A 27865-nucleotide genomic window follows, 5' to 3' on the forward strand; every position below is an offset into this window, starting at 1 on the left:
CTTTTTTAGTCCATTTGGTAAAGTACACACACAGTTCCTACTCCTAGGTTGCAACTCTGAGATGAGAGAAGAATCATATGCTTACCACTTTTACTTTTTTTCAGTTTTTTCCCCTTGATCAAATCTCAGCCTTTGATTTAACTGACGACCCATTTCAAATGAAATGATCACAGCCGTTGATGATGACAAAATTCTTTTGCTTTACATTGGACGGTCTCGATTTGGCAGCTCTAACTAAGAGCCACCACCTGATCCGACGGCTCTGGTTTTGTGTGGCATTCCCCAGCAACATGGTATAAAACCTGTGAATCAGAAGGTCTACAAAGAAAGCACCAGTGCAGCAGACAAAGCTCTCTCTCTATCTCTCTCTCTCTCTCTCTCTCTCGGTGGTCACAGATCTATCATCAAGTTCTCTCATTCTCCTTAATATTTTTTTTTCCTCTGTTTTCTTCTCTAAACTCTCTCTCTAAAGTTTTAATCTTCAAGGACTGTTTCTCTGAACTGGGTTTTCTTTGACACAAAAAACTTTCATTCAAAACCCTGGTTCTCGAAGATTAGGGTTGTGGGTACTCTGCCTCTGGGTGGATCTGTGACCAAAAATCATAGCTTTTCCACTACTGCATGCTTTTCTAAACAAAGAGAGCGACCGAGAGACACTCTGAGAATGGCCTCTTCATATCCCGGCGGTGTCAGTGCCATTCAGGTACTGTACATGTCCATATATATATGTGAGTTTATATGTGTTTCTGTACGTTTTGATGTTAATGGGTATATGGGGTTGTGTTGTGTTTTGCAGGTGGGCTCGTACTTTGTGGGACAGTACTATCAGGTTCTTCAGCAAAATCCTGATGTTGTCCATCAGTTCTACTCCGAATCCAGCACCATGACTCGGGTCGATGGCGAATCAATCGACACTGCCTCTGCAATGCTGGTATATATATATATATGTGTTTATATGTATATGAATGTCTTTATGTTGTATGCTCGCGCGTGTATTATGTGAATGTCTTGGTGTGCTTTCTGGGTGAGGTTTGGTTGTTCCTTTTTTTTTTTTTTTTTTTGTTCGAGGAACCAGATTTGGTAAGGTGTTATCACTTGTGTTTTATGTGTCCATGCGTTTTTAAGGTGGATTCTTTTTATGGTTTTTATTTAAATTTTTTAAAGATGAATCTGTTTTCTTTTTTATAGTGGTTTGAATTCTATCCTCTGCTAATTGAATAATAAAACGATGATAAAATTATTGTATGTTGGAAGTAATAATCATCTTATGGTCTCGTAAATTGAGAAAGAATTTTATATAGCAGTAATTAATCATGTTATGGGTATAGATTGATTTTCTAATTTTCTTTTATGGTAAATAGTTGTTGAGTTGTTTCTATTTTTGTTTTGTGGTTATCAATTTTGATTCTTTTGGTATTGCAAGATTATGGTTTTGTAGGAGAGGGGTTTTCTTTTGATCGCCAATAACAAAATATGCACTTCTCTTATATGAGATAACTTGAAAAACGTTCTCCTACGGTGTTGGAGACAACTTGTTGGGGCATGACTATATGAGGTTTAGATGCGTGAGATTGACAGTTAGAAAAACAATGATGAATATAGTAGATGTTGTAGGTTTCTTGAGTATTGAAAAAAACAATTTACACTCCTGTTGTTTTAAACTTGTTTATAGGAAAGTCTTATTAGCATCCATACAAGCTTCTGAAATGGGTCAACATGAGTGTCATGTCCACAGGTTGTCCAACTCAAATTTTCTGTACAGTTTGTTCAGATTTTATATTTTCCAAGTGATGCCCAACTGTGGGCTTGGGCTCTATATGCATGTGTTTAATTAAAAATATGTGAAGATTCTCTTGATTCTACAACTTTTTCTTGTTGCTGTGTAATTATGGGGCAAAGTAGGATGTGGTTTTGGAGAGGAGTGTGCAATGATGTGTGTATCTTGACCTTTTGGCACTTGTTTTTACTACAAAGGCTATGCTGGATTTTTCCCTTTGGATGGATTTGAGATGAAAGATAGTATTAACGGGGACAAATGATATATGAGCATCTTTGCCTCTTTGGTGTTCCTTACATCGGTGTCATCAAGCCACGTCAGCAGTCCAGAAGAATTGGAAGCATAATTTTCACTAAGAAGTTATTAGCATTCATTAATTCGCTTAAGCCATGGCACTTGAGATTTGATTTCTTAAGAAAACATTTCTAATGTCACAGTATCTCTAAATAAATTTGGATTTGGAAGAGATAGAGGCTGTTGATACTATTCTTCTTCCTCTTATTTAGATAAAGTATATTGCTTCATCTCCTGAGCAAGTCCTGCTTTCTTGCTGAATTTCTTAAAGACCCACAATGAAAAATGTTCCCTCTTTATCTGAATATTCAAACTCCAAGCATTTCCGTCCAGCTTTCAACCAACTCCTAATGCTGGATTTGCCTCAGGGTTTCATGCCGATATGTTAGTGAGAATGGTAGAAGTGATTATTGTATAGGCTAGTTTCATAACACTCATCCTTTGGGGAATTAGTTCCCTGAAATGAAGTTATTAAGCTATGAGGTCGGCTCCAAAATCAGTTACCTTCAATGATATTAACTAGCAAACTTGTCAATGTCTAGTTAATTCAATCTATGCATTACAGTTCCTCTCAGTATTCCTCTTTCTCTATAGTTGTGCAATGGTACTTGTGTATTGGAACTTAAAAGGAAAGTTTTCATAGCAGGTATCTTCCCAAAATTAGTACTCCCTTTGTCTCATAATAATAGATGGCGTGCTTCCATTTTGGGTTGTCTCATTAGATGAAAGTTTCCAAAAATGAAAGCATTTATCTTTTTAATTTTCTATATTATCCTTATCAAAAATTTTCTTTGTTACCCTTAAAATTTGATCTTACTTTTTCTTTTTTCAAATTTAAACCCACACTTCTTGGTCCTTCTAAGGGCATTTTAAGAAAAGGGTTTTCGTAAAAGTACTGTGCAATTTGTAAATTTTCATCTATTGTGAGATGAAGGGAATATTTGATTCCAATTGCTGCAATCTATTATTGCCCACCCCAACCTGTGAGCCATTCATTTATTGTGACAAGAGGTGCAATTGACTAAATCTTCATATCCATTATTACAGAAGAGTCTGAGTGGAACTTCTCGATTGGTCCAATGCCCCTTGTCTGCTCTCTTTTTACATTACATACCACATTCCAAGTTGCTCCTAGGAACTATATCTACTCTCTTACCTGTTTGAAGACTGTCTCTATGGATCTGTTACAATCATCTTTGCAATTGTAGACGTAGAAAAAGCCAAAAGAGAGAAAATAGATAGGCTTTTAGAAATAGCATGTTTCATTATAGTTTCCTGCTTTTTGCTAAAAAACAATTTTTCTATGTATGCAATTTTCTTCCATACCTTTTCATTTTGTCCATAGGGGTAACTAAGGAGAACATAACTTGTAGTGAGAGGAATCTTGATATGCAATTTGTACGCCAATGAGCTTTGGCTCAAATGGTACCTCCTCCTCCCATAAGAATTGTCGCGGTATCTATAGTCAGCAGTTAGATCATCAGACTTCGGCATGCCCACATCTCCTATTGTCTTTTTTACCTTATATATGCTTTCAAGCCATAAGTTGCATCATATTGTTGGAGTATATAATTAAATGTTTGACTTAGTGCGAGTAGCATCGGTAAGTAGAGGAGATTTATTAGGAAGCTGAACATGAGTCAATTAAGGAATTAGGATCCTCTCTAGTTCATTTGAATTGGAGAATACCCAGTTAGTTATATTGGAGGGGTATTTTTGTCCCATCAAAAAGCAAAAAGACAAATACAGTTCATTTGAATTGGAGAGGATCATGTTCCTCAATTAAGGGGCTCCTTTCTGGCCTCAAATCCCTCAAGTATCCACCTGTACTTGCTAGAATCACCTTCTCAATGCTTTAAAATTTCTGAGACTCTCCCTTTTGTGGAGTCATTTTTAATATAGATTTTTTGCAAATATTAAAGAGAATTCTATTATTGGCTGAAAACGTAACTGTTGAACCAGTTATTCACATATCTTGAATGCACTGGGTCAAGTGTTAAGGTGGTCATCTGGTTCCCCAACTGGTCAGGCTTTTGTGTGTACTTTAGACATGCGACCTCCACTTGAGCTTGTTACTACAAATGGTTCTTGCTTGCCATAATTAAGATTGCAAGGGGTTCCTATGCTTGGCTATGCTTGCGATATGTGACTTAAATTAAATATCTACACTCTACGTAATCGGTATCTGCATGAGCCTTTGAATTAATGGCCTTCTCTTCAAAAGCTAGCATTATTTTCTCAAACCCTATTGCATATACAATGCGCTTTTACATAAATTAAGTGCACGCTTATTTGTTTATGCACTAATGTGACTATATTTAAGCTTTGTTAAAGACACTGTAATTGTTAGTATCATTATTATGGTGGTTTTCTGATTTATATTGTGATATTTCTGAGTTTATATTTGTTGTGTGTGTCTGCTTGTGCATGTACCTGTCTGAATGTGTAAATTTAGATCTTATTGCCTTGTATGCAGTCGCCCAGCTGGTTTCATTGATGACCCAATATTCCAATGTGTCATCCATATGCTTTCGCACCTACAATTAAAAGGCTTTCACATCACCAGTTGATTCTAATTTTCTTGTCACTAATTTGTGATGAACTGGGCTGGTTATATATCTAGTGGAAATGGAGTTGTGGTATAATACCTTTTGGATGTTGAGTAGCAACCATAGCTGTTCCTTAGAATTTTAATTTTGTCATCTTTTGCTCTCCTTGTGTCTTTTGCTTCATGAACTAATATGTTTATTAATCTGCGCTTTATATTTTCTCCATGTTAATTAATATTGGTTTTTTCTGTTCTGCAGGAAATTCACACACTTATACTGTCACTAAATTTTGCTGCAATTGAGATCAAGACACTCAACTCTCTTGAATCTTGGAATGGAGGTGTGCTGGTGATGGTTTCAGGATTGGTTAAAACCAGGGATTTCAGTGGAAGGAGAAAATTTGTTCAGACCTTTTTTCTTGCTCCTCAAGAGAAAGGTTACTTCGTTCTCAATGACATCTTTCAGTTCATTGATGAGGGAATAACATGCCAACATCAAGTACCCATTCCATCAGAAAGCAAATTTGACACCCAACTGGATGCTTCTAGCCCTCTTCCAGAGCCACCAGGTAATGCCTGCACTTTCCTGTGAGGTTGGTTAATTACTATTGTGCAAGATATTGTAATTGCATTGCTTAACCTAAGTCTATGATGCAGATGTCCATTTAAACTAGTCCACAAGTTTTGAGTGCCCTAGGCACCTAGTCTTTGGCCTTTCAACTCAGTTACCAAGTTTTCCCAGCTCTAGGCCATGTTTAATAGTTTTGCATGTGTTTAGTCTAATAGGAGCATGAGTTCTTTTTGCCTTTACTAATGTAAGGCATAACTTAACTATCAAAGTCATGACTAATATTTTTAGTTGAGGTGGTATGTTTTTTCTTGTGAACTGTGGGCAAGCATTTAATTTTTTCCGTTTTGTTAGAATAGTAATATGGAAGGTAGACATATTCATAATTGGTTGAACTATACAACCAATCCTAATCTCTATGAAAATTCCTTTTTTTTCGCAGTTATTTGCATCTAGCTCTTCTAGATTCTCTAATGGGAGAAAATATTTCCTTTTTGCCGTTCTCGTTTCTTTTCGTTGTTTTCTTTTAACCCCATGGTTTTAGCAGTTTCAGACTATGTTTTGGAGGACGAGGCTCGGGAGTACGTGAATTCAATCCATATAGAAGACGATCCAGTTGATAAGTATAGTCTCCCAGAGCAACAGCTGCAAGAGGACTATGAGAGTGAAGTTGTTGTGGAGGAAACTCCTGCAGAGGAGACGTCTATTTCACTTCAAAGCGTGGTAAACACTTTGCATGAAGCTCCAGCTGCAGCTGTGGAGGAACCTGTGGGAGAGGCACCAAAGAAAACTTATGCTTCTATTGTATGCACCTCTTCCATTACAAGAGTGTGTGGGTGGCTTGGGGGTTTGTTTACCTGTGCCCCTCTTTGTGTGCATTTTCAAATGTACTGCTGCACATGTCTTTGGCTAATGTGCCTCTGCGTGTGTGTGAGCATGTGTGGTTTCACTTGTGCCTTTGCATGTGCTATTTTCCCTGATTGAAGCTCTATTCCATTTGGCTTTTAACTTGTATATTTGTTCTTTATTTGATTCAGTCTTAGCACGTTACATGAAATGGTCAAAAGATGTTTTTTGTTTGAGCTGCACAACCCTTTTGAGTCTCATCAAACGTTGTTGGATGCGTTAATAATTTGAAGTGCTGGGCATAATTGATGGGGACAAACCCATCTATGTGAGAGAGAAACTGGGGTCGTAGAAGCTTTTTTCGCAAATTGAACATAAATGAATTGCAGGAACAGAAACATGCTTGTGAGTCAACATAGGAGGGGTTGGGTGTTTGCCATTGGTTATTACAGAAACAGATTAATGCAGGAGTGGAACCTGTATTTATATGTATTTGTATGTATTTATTTGTATTTATGTAGTATATATCCTTTATTTTACTAGTGCTGAATTTTTTGTTGTTGTTTTTTTTTAATGAATAGTGCTGGATTTCTTCTTCTTGTTTTTTTTTAATGAATAGTGCTGGATTTCTTGTTGATAGTTAAAAAATTGGAATTTACTAGTTTGTGTTGGATTAATTGACTTATTTATTACCTGTGTTGTTTTCAATGGTTGGAACTTGCTAGCTGCGAGTTTCGAGAGGGCAGCCTGCATCGTCAGTTGCTATCCAGCTGCCTGTCTACAGAAATGCTCCAATTATTACTCCAGCTACTTCAGAGTGGAATCATACGCCACTGCCTCCTGCTCAGCCTTCAAACTCTGCATTTTCATATGTGCCTGAATCTGGGGTAGAGGCAGCTGAGGAGAGTCTGCCACTGGAAGAAGAAGGTTGAGTTCTTGATTCATGTTCTACAAGTTTGTCTTTCATGACTTGATTGATGACATTATAGCATTAAATTTATTGTTGGTCTTTGGCTGACTGTAGTGTTTAATCTTCCCCTTGTTTTGCATCCTAGAATATTTGAAAATTTTACTGATGTTTTTCGTTACTATGTGATGGGTCCAAACATTTGTTGACATTTAGTATGGTATGTGCCAATATACAGTTTACATGTACTTGTTGACATTCCATTTATGAGATACTACATTTAATTAAGTTTGAGACTTAGAGAAGGTTAGCTCATGCAATTAAGTTGAAACATTTGAGCATTTTCATGTTTTAAGTTTTAAGTTGATCTTTTCCTTGGTCATCCTTCCAGGTGAACCAAAATCTGTCTATGTGAGAAACTTGCCCCCTACTGTTACTGAAGCAGAAATCGAGCAGGAATTCAAGAACTTTGGCACAATTATACCTGATGGTATCTTTGTTAGGTTACGCAAGGTGAGCTTCTCTTTGTACTTTTGATCCAGTTTCTTAGTATGTAACCTTGAGAGAAGCTAAAATAGCAATTTATTTATACAGGAAATTGGAGTTTGCTATGCTTTTGTTGAGTTTGAAGACCTTATTGGTGTTCAAAATTCACTCAAGGTTTGTATTTCTCTTTTCCTTATTTTTTTTTTCCTAATATTTTCAATTCTGCTCAAAAAAATTTCAAGGAATTGAGGCAAATATCTCATTGTTTGATGATTGTCATTTTACCTCTGGTCCTCTACCATTTACCTACCCAATCCTGTGACATGATTTTTTTTATTCTGTCAAATATATGTTAATTGGGTTCTTTTGTAACTTTGGTGGCATTATTTGCTTTTCTCATTAGCGTCTTTTGTGAATGTGAATAGAAATATATGCTTGTAATTCGTTCTATTTTGTTTACTATTTAAAACCTTAAAGGCCTAGTTGCATTGGAGTTCTTAATTGCTCATATTTTCTGGATTTTGTTATTTAATCATTTATTTGGTCCAACCAAAAGTATGGGTAGGAAAGAAAGTGGCGTTTGATTGAGCCTACATCATCATTATTATTTATTTATTTAATGTCAGTACACTTAATTGATATTTGTGTTACAAGTTGAATGTAACATGGATAGGGGTGGGCACCCCTGGTAACCAAACTGACTGTGGTCAAAAGCTCAAGAAGACCACCTGAACTGACTGACGGCTTCGGGCCATCTGAACCGAGCTGACATTGATGGCTGTCAAGATTGTAACTGGGTGCAAGATCTTGCATTCCACAGCAGGATCGCTGTGAAATCTGGCGACAGAGGTGCGAGAATTTGCACCCTGCAGCTAGATTGCTGACAGAGATCTCGCACATCTGCCGCCGGATTTAGGTGGCAGGGGTTGGTTGGGGCAAACCCTGGCAGAAATAGGTTTCCATTACCAATCACTGCTGGCCAATCGTGGAAACTGACCATTTCGGATCTGGGTTGGTTGGAACAGTTGGGTTGGTGTTGGGTGTCGGGGATTTTGCCCTTGCCTAAGCACAGACAGGTACCCTATTCATCGAAGCTTATGAAAAATAACAAAGCTATGTTTCTGGTAGTTACCAGATTTTGTGAATTGATTATTATTATTATCTCATTAATGTGAATATGATTGTATAGTATATTTATATTTTAATTATTATTTCCTGGAAGCTGCATTAATATGTTACCCTTTCTGTCCCATATGTATAGTAAACATTGCCATTTTGGGATGCCCCATGTTATTTGTCCATGTTCACTTTCCTATAATACCCCTTTTATCATGTTCATACAATTTCAACTTTTGATACTTTTTCACTTTTCATCAAAAGTAAATATGGTTCATGGATGGATAGCATTTAGTATTCTTTCCTTCAAATGTGTTTTGGGTCAGACGGGATAATGTTTTTGGGATTGATCGAGTATTTTGTATGTTTGTCTTGTTTTTCATGGTGCCTAAAAGAACCAGCTGCCTTATGTTGTAATTAATGGCTTTAATGATCTGCTGAAATTTTGGAATGATTTCTATTTTAAATGTCAATACTGTAAAATAATTTTAGCCAGGTCTAAAATGGTTTCCTCTGCAGGCATCTCCAATACAGTTGGCTGGAAGGCAAGTCTACATCGAAGAGAGGAGACCAAACAGCGGCATTAGTTATCGAGGTGGAAGTATGTGCCTTAATCTTTTCCTCTAATTAGAAGTATTTATAACTCAGGCATGGTTGGAGATGTCTTAAAAAATGTACTCCAGCAGTTGTATTCTTCTTATTCTTTTATTTTTTTAATTTTTAATTTTTAATTTATTTATTTATTTATTTTTTTTTTTTTTTTTATGTCGGGAAACCTCTCCAAGGCAGGGCCCTATGGACCCACCCCTGCAGAGTAAACTCCGGTCCCGTCATTTATTCTTTAATTATATGCTGTCTTTAGTTTTAATGTTGAATTGCAGATTGCTTTATGGTAGTTTTGGCTGGAATTGTATCTTTGGAATGTAAAACTTGCCAAAAATCTTTGGAATTAAACACGAGTAACTAAACGGGACTGGTGTTATTCAGCTCCTAGAGGACCTCCAGTGGTATCTTGCTTATGTGGGATATGAGGGTTGTGGAGAAAACTGAAGAGTGTGGGGAGTTTACTATTGCGTGCTTGTTCTGCAACATCGAAGATAGTTTCTCTTGGGCTTTTGTGGGTGTATATGGGCCTAATTCTGATTGTGATAGAAAATTTATGGGAAGATTTGGCTAGGTTGATTAGTTGGTGGAACATGCTGTAGTGCATTGGGGGAGACTTTAACGTCACTTGATTCCCTACTGAAAGATTGGGTGATGCTTGTCTTTACCCAGCTATAGTGAAGTTTAGAGAACTTTATTTTTAATCAGGGCCTCATGACTATTCCCCTTGTAGGAGGGTCTTTTACGTGATCAAACAAGTGGAATCCTCCCTCTTGGTCAATAATAATTAGGTTTCTTGTGTGTCCAGAATGGGAAGCCCACTTTCCTAGTTTGTCTCAAAAAAAGGTTGCCTATATTTTCCTTGGGCCATTTCCCTATCCTGCTTCATTGTGGCGCATTCAAGGTGGTAGAAGATTTTTTACGTTCGAAAATATGTGGTTGAAGGCCGAAGGCTGAAGTCTTTGTGGACAAGGTAAGATAATGGCTCCCTGAGCTTCATTTTGGCTTGAAAGTTGATTTAGGACTCTGGAATGAGCAGGTTTTTGTTAATGTGGAGTGCCAAAGAAAGAATCTGTTGGATGAGCTATGCATTCTTGATGGTTTGGAGGAAGAGAGAGCTTTAAATGTTGAAGAGAAACTGAAAGAAGTTATTAGTGATACGACAATACTTATCAAAAAAAGAAGTTACTAGTAATTTGGAAATTGCTTTGGTTAAGAGAGAGGGGCCAAATGTATGAAGTTTTTCCATCAAGTGGTTAACTCGAATAGGAGAAACAATTCCATTTAGTTGGTCAATGGCTCGGTTTCTTCATATCAAACTGAGATTAGGGAACAGATTGTACGTTTATATGATAGATTGTTCTCCGAATAGTTTTGTTGGTGGCCTAAGTAGGACAACCTTGCGTTTGATTCTGTTGAGGAGGAGGCAAAATTTTGGTTGGAGTGGCTGTTTGAAGAGAGTGAGGTGCTTCAAGTGATGAGAGGCATTATGATCAGTGACAAGGCTCCAGATCTTGATAGTTTTTCTATAGCTTTTTTCCTAGCTTGATGGGAAGTGATTAAAGAAGATATTATGGGGGTGTTCCATGATTTTCATGCCAGAAGTAAGTTTGAAAAAAGTTCCACATTCATTGCTCTCAATCCGAAGAAAGTTTGTGGGGTGGACTTGGTGAAGAGTTCACCTAGTAAAGTAGTCCAAGGTTAGTTCTCTTCTTTCTGAAGGGAGGTTGGAGGTTTGTAATTTGCTCCTCTTCAATCGTGCTCTCTTGGGAAAGTATGCTTAAGAGATGTGGGGAGTTTGTGGATCATCTTTTTCTTCACTGTGAGATTGCTAGTGCCTTACAGAGTACTATTTTTAGTCTTGCTGGATTAACTTTGGTAATACTTAGAAGAGTGGTTGACCTTTTTGCTATTGGAGAGGGTTGAGTGGCAATCGCTGCAACAATATAAAAGATGGTCCCGTCCGGTCTTTCGTGGTGTGTATGGAAGGGAAAAAATGATAGGAGTTTTGATGGCCGCAAGAGTGAGTGGTGGATTTAAAGTCCTTCAATACTCTTTTCTACTAGGCAACTTCTTTAGGCTTTCCTTATTTGCTTTCTTTTCATGATTTTATTGACCCTTTTTTCTTTCTAGTTAGGTATTCTCCTATATACTTCATGGGTACCTGAGTTGCGCCTTTTGCACTTTTTAATAATATTTTAATTACTTATTAAAAAAATGGGTACATTTTTATAAATAGTTGGGACCCCATAATGAATGAAAGTACTGTTGTACACAACAATTAATATTACTAGAAGCAAGAAATAGAAAGCATGAGTGCTTTTGGAGTGGAAGATGGAACTTTTGATGGCGGCATGTTGCCACAGTAGGATCATTGGTGTTCTTGGACACAATGGCAACTACTGTAGTGGCTATGGCAATTGTGCTGGCCCTTGATCTCTACTTTGTTGTAGACTTGTAGTGATGATTATGAGTCATGGTGGTTATTGTAGTGAGAAGAATAAGGACACTTCTTGCTTTCAGACTCAATAAACAATGACTGCTGTGTCTGCCTAGGATTTGTTTTATGATTCATGTCAAACCAAATGGTAACAACAGGATTGATTGATTCAAAAAAAAAAAAAGAAAAAAAAAAAAAGAGCTACCTCTTACAATTGTATGCACCTAATTCAATACTTGATAACTTTTATTTTCCATTTGGCATGATGTGGTTGGAGTAACCAATTTGCCTTTCTTCTGTTTTGTTGTAGACTTGGAAAATGAATTTGTCTCAATTTGTGGTCTCTTGACATCTCTTTTGAATTGTCTTCACCAGGAAGGGGTGGAAGAGGAAGAGGAAGTTATCAAACAGAGGCCCCAAGGGGGCGTTTTGGCGGACGAAGCTTGGGCAGGGGAAGCAATCAGGATAGTGGTGACTACAGCAGAATAAGAGGCAATGATTTTTATCAGCGTGGTTCACGATGAGACAAAAACGGCCTTAAGCAATCAAGCATCTACAGATGGGCAGAAATATTTGTGGGTCAAAACTTAGTTTTTTGATCTGAGGGTGATTTGAGCCATTTAGGCTCTTTAGTTTTGCCAATCAAACTTTTTTCCTTGTGATGATGGTTTCAGGAAAGTATGGTCTACTTTTTGAGGTGTCATTTTACATGAATGGAATTGGTGAGAGACTTGTTTGTGTTGTTTCTTGTTTGGGTATAGCTATGTTACTTTTCCCCTTGAATGAGTTTTATCATGCAATTCAAGTGGGGAATTTTATTTTTTTGGCCCCATGTTTTCAGGAAAACAAGATGCTTGTCTAATGGGTTAGTATATGAGACTTGATCATTCATACTTATCTGAATTCACTTATTTCAATATTGTTCTCTATGATGGTCGTACTTTTTGTTTTGTTTTTTCCTAGGCAAATACAGCACAACAAAAGCAGGAACCAAACAACTACAACAAAAAGAAAAAAGAAAAAAAATAAAATTATTCCGAGTTCAATTGGCAATTCAAATAGACCCAACAGGAGTGAGACTTGGGAGAGTTGGTGGGCTTTGGCGATAAATGGATCCAATTGCCAATTTGGAAGACCATCCTTGTTGAGAATAGCAGAAACTACGGGCTCGTTTGGATTTGCAATTTTTTTCTATTCTACTGAATTGAATTCAAAAATTACGAACATCAATGAAAAAAAAGAGTTACGGCTGAGTTGTTCAAAGATTATAAAATTTTTGAATAAAGTTGAAAATGAGAAAATAGAGTTATGTTTGAGTTGTTCAAAGAATATAAAATTTTGAATAAAGTTGAAAATTTTTGAGTTTAGTGTTAGTAAAGTCAAATCAACAAAAAAAAAAGAGAAAAAAGTTGGAGAAGAATTGGAAAGAATCATCTTCTCAAACAAGCCCTACGATTTGCAAATCCCCTGAAAATTTGATATAGTTGAGGCCTTCCACCACTGCATGTTTAATGGCAAGTAATGCAGAAAACGCCGGTGCGAATTAAGTTTCTCTCCAGTTTATTTCTGAATAATATTCAGTTATATTTGGAGTTGTATTTTTGCCGCAACAAATTACCTCTCCAGCTAGTGTACTGATTTGTGAATGTGGTAAAGGGTCCAGAGTAGAAAATACTGGAGAAAATTAACTCTGTTATTTTATCTGAATTTCTAAGTTATGAGTAAAATTTGCATGAGCATGCATTTTCACTTTACCTACATAGTACATCACATGAAATTTTACCTAACTCCATATATGTAATGTTTGAAATACGTATGAATGGAGGAATCAAAAGCGAGTTGCTATCATCTAATAAAAGTCATTCTGGAAAAGGAAACCCTCTCCCTCCCTTCTCTCTCTAACCCCCCTGACATGGTTTCAACAGCTTGATGCTCTAATGTGTTCACAATCTACTTGCTTTGTTCACTAGAGCTCCCACCATTTAAGCACTTGCAGACGCCACAGCTGCATGAAAATGTGGTGGCACGGCTTCAAGATCTTTCGACACATCACAGCCATCCTCATAGTCCTCCGATTCCCAGAGGAAATTAGCATATGCTGCCTGAACATGGCTGCAAACAAAGACTCGAAAGTTAAATAGTGTTTGGCATATGCATGACAACTACTTGACCAAGAAATTCCATTTTAGCATATAAAATTTTGGTACTCTTAAGGAATACATACCTATCTTCAGGAGAAGCTTGAACTGCTCGTTCAAAGTAGCTTGAAGCCCTATCTTGGTCATGATGTAGCTCCCATACTAGCTTAGCATACTGAGATAGAATTTCACCATCCTTGGGGTCTGCTAGGATAGCACGAGAGTAGTTCTCCTCGGCCCCCTGAAGGTCTCTCTTTGTCTGTCAAAATCATGAATGTAAGCAACCAATAATGCCCAAATGAAGCTGAGTTCCACTCAGGAAATTAAAGCAGTGGAATCATTTTGACAATTGTTTATTTAGTATCCGATTATCCATCATTGAAAAATTTGAAAAAAAAATTTAAGAAAATTGATATGCCTTATCATTGCATAGATTGAGAAAGCAATATGCGCATAAAGAGGTAAAATGTTGATCATTTTGACAAATTGAAAAAACAGCCACAGCGTTGATGAACATGAAAAGAAACAAGCAGGTAAACAGAGAGAGATAACAAAACTAACCTGGTACAAAAATTGAGCATAATTCCTCAGAAATAAAGGGTTGCCAGGATTTTCCTCCACCAGTTTCTTATAATGCCCCTCAACATCTGGATTGTCCCCGCCATCGCCACCAGAGCCTGCTGAGTTGAACTCTCTGCCGCCACCACTGCCACCACCACCACCAATGCCTAGCCCTCTTGCAAGGAACATCTCTTGACCAAGAAGCTCTACATCTCCAAAACCCAGATTCCAACTTTCGTTCTTAGCATTCACCTCTGTCAAATTCATGTTTTTCGTTTTGTTCTCCGAATTGGAAGTTTGTGCTTCCACAGCCATGATCCTCTCTAACAGTTCTTCATTTTCCTCCAACTCTGTTCTCTCTTCGTCATCCTCTAAATCACTTTCTTCTTCATCTTCTTCACGTCCACCTTGGAAAGACGGTATAGTTTGCAACATGGAGCACATGTGTCTGCCGAGAAACTTCTTGGGTAGGTTCATTTCACAGAATTGGTCTTCATTGCTGTTACAAGAAATATAGGCTAGTTCTTCCAAGTTTCCTTCAGACTGAGCTCTTCGAAAGCCTTTATTGCGGTCGAGGTCAGCAATAGAGGGAGAGATTGGAGAGGAGCTGCATGAGGATAGCTTGAGAGACCCAGTTGGGTGGAGTGAGGATAGCTTGTTGTGGTTTGGGTGAATGATGTTTGGTGGGTGCTTGATGGTGGTATTGGTTTCATAGTGATAGCTGTTGTTGTTGGGGCTGTCTGAGTAGGAGGGGAGGAGGGATCCAAGAACTGGTGTTGAAGAGCTTCTGAGCAGCATCTCTCTTCTTCGACAAAATAGCTTCAATGGCTGTCTTTTGATTTGGATATCAAATCCTGTGGAGAAAAGGAGAGGTTGAGTGAGGTTGAGAAGGCTAATCTTTACGCTATACGAGGCAAAAGAAATAGTACAATTAGGTTGATTACATAATTAGTAGAGTTAACCTATTATTCAACAGATATAGAATCATATAGAATGTAAACAAGTCCATTTTGTATCAATCTTGTATCCTTCAAAAAATGAGAACTTTTAAAATCACAATTTGAACAAAATTCAATAATGATCAATCATAAGACCAATAGTGATTTTAAAAGCCACATAATTCTTAAAGAGACATAATAGTAATACAAGATGAATTTATAGTATTACTCGTAGAATGCAACACCAGTTGCATACTAAAAATAAAACTCTATCCCAAGATAAAGTCATTCATTCACATGGAACTTTGCAACAATAGTACTTGTATTTCGTTCAAATGTAATCTCTGTTTATTTGTATCTATCTTGTACACATATTATAAATGCCGTATGCAACCCAACAACTCAAAGTGAAGTGAGCAACACAATTTTACAAACACTTGTTGTGCTTATCTCCTTGAAGAAATTCTCCCATTAACCAAGCAATAGCTTTAATGACACATAGATCCTCTACCGTAAAAACCGGCTCCATTCAAAGTGGTGCTACCAGATTGAGATCGTCCGTTATACCTAGGGCATTGTGCATCGATTATGGGTAGTTTATTTAAAATAAATTGCCAAAATCACGATGGTAAATAGGTGAGAGAGCGATAGTTGGAGTAGCCGAACCACCCCTTTTGGTTATTGGGATGGTTGAGCCTCTCCTAATAAGCTAGGTTGGGATTTCCAAACCTGGTAACAAAAAAAATGATCAATCATCCCCAAAGATCGATGCAAATAAGTGAGAGAGCGATGCAAGCCATGTAGTTGGAGTAGCCAAACCACCCCTTTTGGTTATTGGGATGGTTGAGCCTCTCCTAATAAGCTAGGTTGGGATTTCCAAACCCGGTAACAAAAAAAATGATCAATCATCCCCAAAGATCGGGTTGGGGTAGTTGAACCATCCCCGTAGCGAAAAGGGGTGGTTCTACTGCCCCAACCCAGCCATTGGGTGGCCAAATCACCCCTTCTGGTCAGTTTGGGTGGCTGCACTACCCATTCAGCCACCCCTTACGGTGCAAGTCACCTCTCCCCTCTTCTTTCGTATGTGTTACTGCGTTTTGAGCGTTCATTTTAAATAAACGGCCCAAATAAGAGCTATTGCACCCGTGTTACATGGAATCTCAATCCGGTCCTACCAACTGAAATTGTTAATACAATGAAAACAACATATGGGGGTGTCGGTTCCTAAAGAGAACAGAATTCATGGCGTAAAGAAAAAATAAGAACAATAATAATAATATTACAATAGCATAAGCCATTTCTAGTAGCGTATTGCAAACATATTACTAGTTTTCAATGTATTGCACTCACAAAGTGATATACAAATGTGACATGTTTAATGAATCTCATAAAAGCTTCATACTTGCAGAGAAATGGAAATTAACGAGGCAAAAACAAGAAGAAAGTTTACCTCTTTTGAGATCCCAGAGCAATATAAAAAGTTACCCAGAAAAAGAAAAAGAAGGAAAACTAAAAGAATCTATAGAAACTCAAACCAATGAGTCCTCTGCAGAAACCCCTCTTATAAGAGGAAGATGAATGTATTTAACTTTGATTTGTTCTGTGAAAAATTATACAAGGAAAAAGATGTGTATGGTGGAGAAAGAAACTCATCTAGAGGAAAAAATATCAACTTGTTTGTTTTGCTTCAAGAAGGGCCACAGAAGCACCCTGACAGCCTGTAATCTTCCCATTCTAAATTGACCCACGTGGCTCACACGCGCTTTCACGATGGGCCATTAACGCATATGCTCCGTTGAATGCTCTGTATTGCTGATGAAACATCGTGTGGGTCATCACTCGAGGGACTATTCATCAACACGTGTTGTTTGTTTGGTAGTTGGATCTGCTTGTACTTGAATCTTAGACTGTACAAGTGGCTCAAACTTTTTCTCTTGATTTGGACTATTCAATGCAGGATTGCAGAGATATAGATATTTTTTGTGTGGGGTGTGTGCATGCATGTGAAAAACGAGATAGATTCCCTCTTTTGGGAAAAATAAGGAAAATAAAAGCAAAAGGATAGTCTAAAAGAAACAAACTTTAATATAAATAGAGACATATTACGTATTATTTTCTAAACTTTTTTTTTTTTCGTAAATTTAATAAATTTATTATTGAATTTATAAATTCATATAGGTCCCACAAAAATTTAATAATAAATTCACTCATTTAATATACGGAGATAGTTGAGATAATGATTTGTATCAATTCTCATTCAAATATGCTATCTATTATATTGTGTGTCGGATTAGGGACTTTATTTTTTCCATGAGAACTAATTGACATATTATATATTTTTTTCACCTCTTCCACATTAAAAATGTTCTTTACTTAAGATATATACTATCACCCTGTGTCTTCATCAATAAATTCTTTAACTGATGCCTCTCTTCCCAATCTTTGAACTGACGATTGCAATGTGAAGGATGTGTGATTGAGTAGCCATATATCCTCTCAAATTTTTATTTTTGAGCCGCCTCCCACGCGCCACACCAAACCTGACTCCAACAATTTATTTGCTTGCCAAATACTTCGCCAGGCATAAAAATGCCTATTTCCCAAAGCTGAGGCCGAAAAATCGTCATGTGGGTAGCATTTTTCTTGAATAACTTGGGCTACCATTTAATTTGGTTGTTGGATCAACCTCCACCATTGTTTAGCCAAAAAAAGCTTTATTAAAACACTCAAGCTCTCAAAACCACATACCACCCATCAGTTTAGATTTTCCCAAATTTTCTAAGCTCGTCCAAGCAATTTTTGAAACATTCTCCTTATGACCCCACCAAAACCGAAGCATTAGAAAACTAATATCCCAACATAAAGCTTTAGGCTGCATGAAAACTACTTTTCCAACTTGTGACACGATTTTTTTTTTTTTTCCACCCATTAATACGTTCCCAAATTCTCTTTTTTATTCCTTTGAAAATAGTAGTTTTTGACTTCCCCACCATGCAAGAAGACCCAAATATTTTCAAAGCTAATGGAAGCTTGTATGCCAGTCTGGGAAAGAATATAATCTTGTGCTTCCCTTTTCTCCAAATTGTGTCTAATGGCATATTTAGAGAGATCAATTTATTGGTCCAAATTAAATTTTATAAATTCAATGATATTTATTTTGTCATGCAATTTAAAATTATAAATAATATGACATTATCATTAAATGATGCAACAAAATTAGATTTTAAGTAACAAAATAGAAGATCCTATTCCATCTTTTATTTATTTTTGGATAAGTCACTTTTTTCCTGATTTGATGTCTGCCAAGAATAAGCAAATTGAGTTTATTAATCTTTAAAATTCCATAACAAAACTAAAACTTACAAAACATCTCTCTCCCCCAAAATAATAATCCACGGGACAAAGTAGTGTAGAAACGTTGAATTTAGTGCAGGCATCTTTTGAGTGGATGGAAAGGTGTCCACTTGAAGCTTTAAAAATCATTCCCCTCATCATTTACAATCACCCACCAATACCAACAGCCTACAGGCTATACGCCACCCATCAAAGAGCCAAGGGCCAACCCAACCTAAACTCCCCAACGTGATTGATTTTTTTTTTTTTTTTGTCTTCCCTGGGCAACCAATGAATGTATTAACAGTATTATATTGAACCCAATTACCTAACAAAGCCAATCCCCAAGCCTAAAAAAAAACAGAGTTTGAAAGGGAAAAGGAAACATCTCTCTGTTTTATACAGAAAAGGGTCCCACTAAATGATCTGACCCTCCAAATCTCCAATCACATTAAGTATTTTGGAATATGCTGGGAGTTCCTCGCACCCATATACTCCGATCAGGTTTAGAGGCCTTAAAGATCAAAGCTTTGAAAGCCATCTTATTTAAGGTTCTTTTGTATGCGAGAGAGCTTTTGGCGATGATGTTTGGGTGCAAGTGCTTTTCTTGGAACACAGTCACCGATTTCTCGCCGCCTGCTGAGCCCGAACCTTTCTCGCTGCCAGCTTCGATTCCCAAATGGCCGGAAGGTACGAGCTTTTGGGTCAAATTTTTTTGTTAGCGTTGATTTGTTTTGTGAAATAAAATGTGGCTTTTGCTTAGTTTTCTGGTAAATCATGGATATGTGGGTTTTGCTGAAGAATGTGTTTTGGGTCAGTTGCGGTTGTGGGTTTCGCTTTTCTGGTTAATGGGTGTTTCTGGATTTCGTTAGATTATGGCTTGCTTGTGGGAGTGGATCATGGGTTGAAGTTGTTTCCTGGTGACATTTGTTTCTTCTGGTAACAGTGGTTTGTCAATGTTTTCGACTTTACTGTTTGCTTCATCAGATTTCTACTGCTCAAATGGATCGAATGATCAAAACCGTGCAATTTCTTTGAATTGCTATATGAGGGGTCAATTTGAAGTTTTATTGATTGTTTGAGCTTGAGCTTGATTAGTAATGTTTCCCTTTGGCCTTTTGCCTTGCCTTGTTCATTGTTCATTTTCCAGCTGTATTTCTTTCCTTTGGCAAGGCAGTTCGTATAATTTTGTCTGTAGGCTATCTTTGTAGTTGAGCTTACCTGAGGGTTAAAAAGAAAAAGGAAAATGCCAACTCATGTACTCGGTATGCTACTTGCGTACTTGAACATGTTTATCGACAGTTTGGGTGACTTATATCGTTGTTGACTTGTGTGCTTTTGTGGAAAAGATATTCAAAGTTGATTATATACATAATAATGGAAAGCGGTTTTTGATCTGTTCTTTTTTCTCATGCAAGTTGTACTTTTGGAACCGTGCAATGATTATTCTTAGTTATGAAGGTTCTATAAAATCGAAATGATCTTACGATTTTTTTTCTTTCTTTTTTTCATTATCTCTTTTCCTTATGAGTTTTTTTTTTTTTTTTTTTTTAATAATGTTCGTTGATGGGTACATTTTGGTCTATCGAAACTAGTGGAGAAGGTGTCCTTTTGGGAACTGTAAACTCTTTGGTATATTCCTACATGCTATGAATTTGGACTTTGGATTTGTGTTCATTGTTTTGTAAATTTATTCTTAGAACATGATTGTTCCAGCACTTTGGTTCATCCTTTGATAATTAAATAAACTTAGACTTGTCTGTTAGTTGTGCCATAACCTCTTTCTATTTTTCAAGTTGGTTAAACCCAGAAACATCCATCATGATAGTTGGCTGGCACTTCTGAATCCTTTGTACTTGATTGGCGTTGTTTCACACACAAATGCTCAAACACATATCTATTGATTTCATGTTTCAAGGTTATTGTGCATTTTAATCTCTTTTCACTACGGAAATTGAGCTTGCTTTGTTAATCTATTTGACTGTTTGCTTGCCTTCTTAGGTGGAAGTTTTGCTTCTGGAAGAATAAGTCTTGGAGAATTAGAAGTTATGAAAATTACCAGGATTGAATACATTTGGGGCTATGATCTGATGCAAGACAATAAGAAGGGTATTTCATTTTATAAACCAGTGGGTATACCTGATGGATTCTATTGCCTTGGCCACTACTGCCAACTTAACAGCCAGCCTTTACGCGGATTTGTTCTTGTGGCTAGGGAAGTAGGTACTTATCTGCCAGAAACTTTCAATGCGTGTGACCCTGATAAGTCACCAGCTCTTCAAAAGCCCCTTGATTATGCCTTAGTATGGACTTCTGATGAGGGGAGTGATGGAAAGTATGATGGCTGTGGTTATGTTTGGCTACCTCAGCCACCTGAGGGTTACAAGCCTGTGGGATATTTGGTTACGAATAAGCCAGACAAGCCTGAGTTGGATGAAGTAAGATGTATTCGAGCTGACCTAACAGACAAATGCGAAAGTAACCGCCTCATATTTGATGCTAGTCCTAAATTTCCAAATTTTCCATTTCAAGTTTGGGAAACGAGGCCCTTGCACCGGGGAATGCTCGGGAGAGGAGTTTCTGTAGGGACATTTTTCTGCAGTGGCTACTGGGACACTAGAGAAGATCTGCATATTGCTTGCTTGAAGAATCTAAATCCTATTTTACCTGCAATGCCAAACAATGATCAGATTCATGCACTAATCCACCACTATGGACCCACTGTATTTTTTCATCCTGAAGAGCTCTTCTTGCCGTCTTCCCTCTCATGGTTTTTCAAAAATGGAGCACTGTTGTTCAGAGCTGGCATTTTATATGGTGAGGCTATTGATGCAAGCGGCTCAAATTTGCCAGTCGGGGGAACAAATGACGGGGAGTTTTGGATTGACTTGCCGGGTGGTGATCAGAGAGAGCTTGTCAAACATGGTAACTTGGAAAGTGCAAAACTTTATGTTCATGTAAAGCCAGCTCTAGGTGGTACTTTTACTGACATTGCAATGTGGGTTTTCTGCCCCTTCAATGGGCCGGTTACACTTAAAGTTGGGTTAGTGAATATTGCTCTTAGCAAGATCGGACAGCATGTGGGTGACTGGGAGCATTTCACACTCCGCATTTGCAACTTCACGGGTGAGCTTTGGAGTATATACTTCTCACAGCACAGCGGTGGTGTTTGGGTGGATGCTTATGATTTAGAGTACATAGAGGGAAATAAAGCTATTGTTTACTCATCAAAAAGTGGGCATGCAAGTTACCCTCATCCAGGAACCTATATCCAGGGGTCCTCAAAGCTTGGAGTTGGAGTGAGAAATGATTGTGCTCGAAGTGACTTTTATGTGGATTCAAGCATCCATTATGACCTTGTTTCAGCAGAGTATCTTGGAGATGAGGTTGTTACAGAACCATTTTGGTTGCAGTTTATGAGAGAGTGGGGTCCGACTATTGTCTACGATTCAAGAACCGAGCTGGACAAGATAATCAATGTATTGCCTGTGACGCTTCGATATTCAGTGGAGAACATATTTGACAAGTTTCCAGTGGAGCTATATGGGGAGGAAGGTCCTACCGGGCCGAAGGAGAAGAACAACTGGGTGGGAGATGAAAGAAGCTAGAGATTTGTCTCAGAACCACCTTGATGGTTGTTCTTCTTCATCTGCTGCTGTTCATGGTCATATACATACATGGTTAGTGAGAATTGTTTGGAGGCTGGTCTTGTTAAACTCTGTATATTTGTCATTTTTTGTATATGTATTCTTAGATAGACTTGAGTGGCGCTCTAATTTGAGCTAAGGATCCTTGGAAGGAGAAGGGAGGAGGGGTGGATGAAGCAGAGTATTTTATTGGGTTTGTCTCCAAGATGTAGATTTGTATAATGGTGAGATGTGGATGTTATATATATATATATATCAGAATCAATATTGAATGAGTTTCAAATTGTGCAAATTTTGCCACTATGTATATCGGAATTATCAGTGTTCTAAGAGATTTTTGCACCGAGTCTTACTTGTCTGGATTGGCAGGGACCAAATCACCTGATTTCTGTGAGCTTTGTTAGCATAAATGAATCCAGTGTCTTGAAAACAGAGCTATAAGCCCTATACTAGCCCATGACAAGTCCGAAGTCTGTGGGGGTGGGGGCAGTTGTAAGAGCGCAGCAGTTTCTCTTTGATTTTCTTTAAGTTTATGGTACAAAACTATTCTTTGTTTCTCTATGAAAATATATTTTACAATAGTTTTCTTTACCTTTTCTTATATTATTAAAATATTGTTTCTTCACAAAATACAAGTTCTCTATCTACCCTCACTTTTTTACAAAATTTCAATACAATTCTCAACTAAAGACAAAAATATGAAAGATGAAAGAGGAAAGAGAAATTCTTATATTAAAATAATATTTAGAAAAGACATTGGAAAATTAGCAAATCCTTGATGTAGGGAATTTGATATGAGTGAATTTTTTAAAATTTTTCTTAAACATAAGAAAATGACATATAGAGCATCTACTGTTCGTGCTTTAAGAACAGAGATACAAATTTGGCTCTAACTTGTATAATTTTTCTACATTATTTTTAACTTTGTAACGAGAACATTGTAAGTATTTTAACAAGAAGAAAAACAAAATCTTTTTTAGAGTGTGTGTTATGTGTATTAGTGTATATAATGAAAGTATATATACATACAAACTCAATATTGAATTGTTTAAGGTTTTATAAGATTTAATTTCTCTAGGAGATTTCATGATAAAAACAAAAAAATAAAAAATTATATGATTTATTACAAATATAAGGTTGGTGATGCTAATTTTTACAAGTTTATAAATACAAATTATTTATCTAAGAATGAAGTTACTAATTATTGGTATGGATTTATGGAAAATATAAACAATAATTATATTTATTTTATACAAAGAATGAATAAATTAATTCTCGTAAACAAGTTTAAGTTTTATTTAAAAAAAATAGTCTGAACATATTATTTAGCTAAAAAATACACTCAAAATTGATTCATATTCAAAATAAATTAAACAAATCAAAAGTTAAACATGGACACAATCTAGTCTATAAAAGTGACATGTATCTTTTTTTTTAATAACATGTAAGATGTGTTTTTAATAAAAGTCATTCTAACTTTGTCCTTACTATTAAAAAAAATGTGTATCTCACATGTTCAAGGGACACATATCACTTTTATAGATTAAATTAAAAAAAATTCATTCAACCTAATTTAGAGAAAAACATTGTCCGTCGGCATGACTCCACTCAAATACAGTCTTCCATATCACTTTATATCAAATTCATCTTCACAAAATATTCACAAAATAATAAAAAATATAAATAAATAAATAAAGAGTAACTTGTCCAACAAAACCTGAACCGGGTTTTGCCGCTTTTGGTTGGGAACTTGGGCAAGCGGTGCACCACGTAACAAGAAGAAGAAGGGTTTAGGGCAGCAAACAGGGTGCGAGGAAAGCAGGGAAATGTTAGGGAGGAGACTAATTTCCTTGTTCAAAAGCTCCCCAACGTCACAGCTTTCCAGGTACACAATACTTTGCCAGCCCTCTTATTGTTTTTCGCTGGGTGTAGATTAGTTGTGAATATCATGTACTAATAGATCAAATTAAGAGTTTTTACTGTATTTGAACCTCTTTTGGGGAGTTATTTTGATCTGGGTTCTTCAAGTTTCTTTCTGTGACAGCTTTCCAACTAGATTTTTACCGTCACTCTGTTTGGTAGCAGAGAATAGGGAGAAAAAAGGCTAGGGAATGATGGTTTTGTGCCTTTTTTATGTTTTCTTTTTTATTATGGGCCTATTATTTTTTTTTTTTGTTTTGATTAGGGAAAAATGAAGGAAAGAGGTTTGATGTTTCTCTGTTAGGCTCAGTTGAGTGGAGGGTGTTTTATTCTCTCTTTCTTTTTTAAATGAGGAATTTTATTTTATTTTTTAAAAAAGCATTTATACTATTTAAATTTAGTGTCTTATTGTCCCCGAGTAACCAATGATAGGTTTTAACTTAAGATAAATGGAAAATGGGAAGAGGAGGGTGCATTTGAAGAGTTGAGAGGTTGAATTTTGTGAGAAGAGACCCATTTTCTGTATAATTGTCTTGAGATCATGTAAGATGAATTGTAAGTTAAAAGAAATCAAGGTTTCATACTTACTCAATTATTTGAATTGGGAAGTTTAGCTCAATGATACATAACTAATAAGATTTTGTGCTGCAGCTCAGCAAAGTCTGACCATGAAGGGAAGACCAAGTCGTTGGGTCGAAAGGCAGTGACTTTTGTTTTGTTTACTGTAACGGGTGGCGTTGGTTTGAGTGCTTTGGATGACCTTGTTATATATAGTAGCTGTAGCAGGTATGTGACATTGTATTTAGGCGTGTCTTTTGCATCTAAGAAACTAGGAGTTTTGTTGATTAAATGGTTAATATCAAACTAGACATGGTTTGCATTAGATATTTTAGTAAAAAAATGTTTCTTCTGTGAATTTTTTGCTTTTATCTTTCATAAATTTAGGCTATTTAGTGATATAAAGACCCGAAAAGCTTGCTATTCATATGTTCAGTGTTTATTTCTATCTTCCTACAAACCCATTCCCCTTTTTTTTCCCAACCTGAAACCATGTGCACATGAGGGTGGAGATATTGAATATTTGAAATCAGGACTTGGGATTCTTTTAAGCCATTTAACTAGAAGGGGCTTTTTGCTAGCGTTATAAACGTTTAGATGACTGGTGTACTTGTTTCCTTGGTTGGTCAATTATATCCAGCAATTGGATATCTGTTGACATTGGAATAAATTTGTTAGAACATTGTCAGAAGAGAGTAGAAATGCAAATCACATTGTTAATAATCTTATGATGGTGCTTATATGACCTGCTGCTCACTCATAGGAACCCATCTTATTTGGGTTTTATAGCATACCAATGAGGTGCTATGGACATAGGAGGGCCTCATATGAAGATGTTGCATTATTTTCTTAGCCCTTGTTTTCCGCAGCTTTATAAGCTTCCCATTTTGAAATCACAAAGTTGTGTTGTGAATGTTTGAGCATATTGGTCAATAATTCTACCATGGATTCTGTATGCATGAGCCTTTGCTGGTGGCTAGGGGTGTTTAAGTAGGTGGTTAAAAACCGCTCCGCATCCGCTATCCACCTGTCCACATGGGTTTCAGCCCATAACCCCATGGGTGTTTGGGTGGCCTGCGAGCCACCCCAGGGGGGTTGGGGGTGGCAGCCCTACTGCTGGCCACCCTTTTTTCTTTTTCTTTTTTAATTTTAATTTTTTTTTTTTTTTAAAGATTTGATTTTTTAGTTAAATTATTCAAAAAATATTATTTTAACGTGATGTGAAAAAAAAAAAAAAAAAATTGTTGACGTGACACTAACGGACGGCACTATTTCGGACCGAAAACCAACGGAAGGATCTATTTCACATTTTTGAAGAACTTATGCAGTTAAAAAAAAAAATAATAAATAAAATTAAGGTATGATCTGATTTGGCACATTGACTCACGGATTTATCTCAAAAATACCCTTATATTATTTATTGGTGTCATCAGTTCCTCACTCTTTCTCCTCCTCATATCCTCCAAATAGAGAAAAAGAAACAAAATTCTCTTGAGTTTCTTGATTGAACTTGTGTACTGAATAATGTACTAAAGAATCTATTAAGGATTTGTACTGTGATTGAGATGTCTTTAAGAGCTTCAGGTACCTTTATGATAGACATTAGCAATTGATTTTGGATATAGCATTTATTGGTAACAAGAGGCTCAAAAAATGGAGAAATGATGAAGACTTACAGTCATTCACCTGTGCAAGGTGTACCCAATTGTTTTAGGTGCTTCTGTGATGAAAATTTCTCTGCGCTAGTAAGAGACTATATTGTACTAATGATTTAGTCATCCTTAGACTTGAGCACTTTAAAATGTTAAATCATTTTGACAGATGGTGACATATTCGTCGTTAAATTTTAGGCTCAGATATATTTACCACTCATCAGGAAAAAAAAGAATATATATATATATATATATATATATATATATATATATACCAAGGTCTTTTGACAACCTGGGGAAGATCCTAGAACTAGGGCTTGGTATTGATGAGTCTGGTACTGGTGCACTGATTAGACTGAAGGCTAGATAAAGGAGGAGGTGAGGGAGAGTATGATCTTTAGTATGGCAGAATGGTGGAAAAAGACATATGTAACAACCCCAATTTACTGAAAAAGGTTACATGAAGTTGACCCAAATTTAGTTGGAACTAAAGTACAGGCTTGAGATGCACATTACATAATATTAATACTTTCTGCTCAAGTGATAAAGGTGTGAGGAAATAAAGGTTGACAATAAGGCAAGGTTGCTAATCATTTGCCTAAAATTTTTGCAGCAAGGCCTTGGAGAGAGCCAGTAAGAACCAGGCAGTCATAGATGCCATTGGGGAACCTATTTTAAGGGGTCCATGGTACAATGCATCACTCGCTGTAGCTCATAAACGGCATTCTGTGTCTTGCACATTTCCCGTGTCTGGACCGCAAGGCTCGGGAGTCTTCCATGTGAAGGCAGTTCGTGATGGAGGTTTGTAGTCCCCTTCAAAATAATGTTTTTGTTTTTTTTTTACTAGTGCTGATGACCTTTTCCTTACTGTTTAATAAAAGTTTGTGCTAGCAAAAGCTTTTGTTTGGAAGTTATCCCGACTCTTCTGTACAATTCATGATTTCAGCTGCTTATATCGCTTGAATTTCCTTGATTGTTTACTTCATTAACAGAGCCATTGGGTTTCTTCCACAGACGGCTCCTGGTTTTCATTTCTCAGGCCTCGTGATTGGGACATCCTAATCATGGATGCTCTGCTCCATGTTCCTGCCAATGATGAGAAGCATCAAACATTGAGGGTTACTCTTTCTGACTTCCCTCCTCCAGCTTTTACGGCGTGCACCGATTGCAAACCTCAAGAGTCACAGGATCCAGAGCAGAAATGAAAGTCATATTCTGCTGATTATGGTAACACATTTCCCCATTTGAATTCTTTGCTCACATAAGTTTCCTCCACTCCAAGATTGGTAAACCAAACTGAGTGGGGCTTCATACTTGATATGTTTATGAATTAAGTTTTGTGAAATTTTTGTCATATGTTAGTGCAAAATTTGATGAGATCAGTTGTGGCATGTAGTGCAACAAAAATAAATGAAAGATCCAATTTTTTTTGTATTGTTTTATTTTCTTCTCCATACCAATGACTCAGTATATTTGGTTAGAAAATGTAGTTGCCCTTACCCAGAGGGACTCAAAGCATCGAGTGTTACAAAT

General features: G+C 36.8%; 4 protein-coding genes across 7 annotated transcripts; 3 read left to right on the plus strand and 1 right to left on the minus strand.

The window, feature by feature from the left end:
- Positions 1-324: 324 nt before the first annotated feature.
- On the plus strand, positions 325-12502 carry LOC132165372 (nuclear transport factor 2). 3 transcript variants are annotated; one of them, XM_059575902.1, is made up of 9 exons: positions 325-703; positions 797-931; positions 4879-5188; positions 5732-5991; positions 6759-6960; positions 7332-7453; positions 7535-7600; positions 9062-9143; positions 11961-12502. In XM_059575902.1, exons 1-9 carry the CDS (start codon positions 665-667, stop codon positions 12107-12109), a joined length of 1365 nt encoding a protein of 454 aa, XP_059431885.1. In that variant the 5' UTR covers positions 325-664; the 3' UTR covers positions 12110-12502. The 3 variants fall into 3 exon arrangements, with proteins under 3 accessions (XP_059431885.1, XP_059431886.1, XP_059431887.1); XM_059575903.1 differs by having other exon boundaries at positions 5735-5991; XM_059575904.1 differs by having other exon boundaries at positions 5741-5991.
- Positions 12503-13257: 755 nt separating this feature from the next.
- LOC132166612 (uncharacterized) lies at positions 13258-16874 on the minus strand. 2 transcript variants are annotated; one of them, XM_059577457.1, is made up of 4 exons: positions 16673-16874; positions 14285-15138; positions 13810-13982; positions 13258-13697 (listed from the first exon to the last, which is right to left on the minus strand). In XM_059577457.1, the coding sequence occupies exons 2-4, from the start codon at positions 15080-15082 to the stop codon at positions 13568-13570; spliced, it is 1101 nt and encodes a 366-aa protein (XP_059433440.1). In that variant the 5' UTR covers positions 15083-15138; positions 16673-16874; the 3' UTR covers positions 13258-13567. The 2 variants fall into 2 exon arrangements, with proteins under 2 accessions (XP_059433440.1, XP_059433441.1); XM_059577458.1 differs by having other exon boundaries at positions 14285-15188.
- Positions 16875-18888: 2014 nt separating this feature from the next.
- Positions 18889-22518, plus strand: LOC132166469 (hypothetical protein At1g04090-like). The gene is made up of 2 exons (XM_059577285.1): positions 18889-19245; positions 20557-22518. The coding sequence occupies exons 1-2, from the start codon at positions 19023-19025 to the stop codon at positions 22161-22163; spliced, it is 1830 nt and encodes a 609-aa protein (XP_059433268.1). The 5' UTR covers positions 18889-19022; the 3' UTR covers positions 22164-22518.
- A 1409-nt stretch (positions 22519-23927) lies between these two features.
- On the plus strand, positions 23928-27778 carry LOC132165725 (uncharacterized). Its single transcript, XM_059576398.1, has 4 exons — positions 23928-24087; positions 24774-24908; positions 26946-27133; positions 27347-27778. Exons 1-4 carry the CDS (start codon positions 24029-24031, stop codon positions 27535-27537), a joined length of 573 nt encoding a protein of 190 aa, XP_059432381.1. The 5' UTR covers positions 23928-24028; the 3' UTR covers positions 27538-27778.
- Positions 27779-27865: the final 87 nt, after the last annotated feature.

The sequence above is a fragment of the Corylus avellana genome, chromosome ca11, assembly GCF_901000735.1.
Source record: "Corylus avellana chromosome ca11, CavTom2PMs-1.0".
Lineage (NCBI taxonomy): Eukaryota > Viridiplantae > Streptophyta > Magnoliopsida > Fagales > Betulaceae > Corylus > Corylus avellana.

What these genes read in the sequence shown, in the direction of transcription:
- LOC132165725 (XM_059576398.1), top strand. Translation starts at nt 24,029, where the DNA reads ATGTTAGGGAGGAGACTAATTTCCTTGTTCAAAAGCTCCCCAACGTCA. An exon ending in CCAACGTCACAGCTTTCCAG is followed by an intron (nt 24,088 to 24,773) that starts GTACACAATACT and finishes TTTGTGCTGCAG; the next exon opens with CTCAGCAAAGTCTGACCATG. An exon ending in ATATATAGTAGCTGTAGCAG is followed by an intron (nt 24,909 to 26,945) that starts GTATGTGACATT and finishes AAATTTTTGCAG; the next exon opens with CAAGGCCTTGGAGAGAGCCA.
- LOC132166469 (XM_059577285.1), top strand. Translation starts at nt 19,023, where the DNA reads ATGCTGGGAGTTCCTCGCACCCATATACTCCGATCAGGTTTAGAGGCC. An exon ending in GATTCCCAAATGGCCGGAAG is followed by an intron (nt 19,246 to 20,556) that starts GTACGAGCTTTT and finishes TTGCCTTCTTAG; the next exon opens with GTGGAAGTTTTGCTTCTGGA.
- LOC132165372 (XM_059575902.1), top strand. Translation starts at nt 665, where the DNA reads ATGGCCTCTTCATATCCCGGCGGTGTCAGTGCCATTCAG. An exon ending in ACACTGCCTCTGCAATGCTG is followed by an intron (nt 932 to 4,878) that starts GTATATATATAT and finishes TCTGTTCTGCAG; the next exon opens with GAAATTCACACACTTATACT. An exon ending in CCCTCTTCCAGAGCCACCAG is followed by an intron (nt 5,189 to 5,731) that starts GTAATGCCTGCA and finishes CCATGGTTTTAG; the next exon opens with CAGTTTCAGACTATGTTTTG.
- LOC132166612 (XM_059577457.1), bottom strand. Translation starts at nt 15,082, where the DNA reads ATGCTGCTCAGAAGCTCTTCAACACCAGTTCTTGGATCCCTCCTCCCC. An exon ending in ATGCTCAATTTTTGTACCAG is followed by an intron (nt 13,983 to 14,284) that starts GTTAGTTTTGTT and finishes TGATTTTGACAG; the next exon opens with ACAAAGAGAGACCTTCAGGG. An exon ending in CAAGCTTCTCCTGAAGATAG is followed by an intron (nt 13,698 to 13,809) that starts GTATGTATTCCT and finishes CTTTGTTTGCAG; the next exon opens with CCATGTTCAGGCAGCATATG.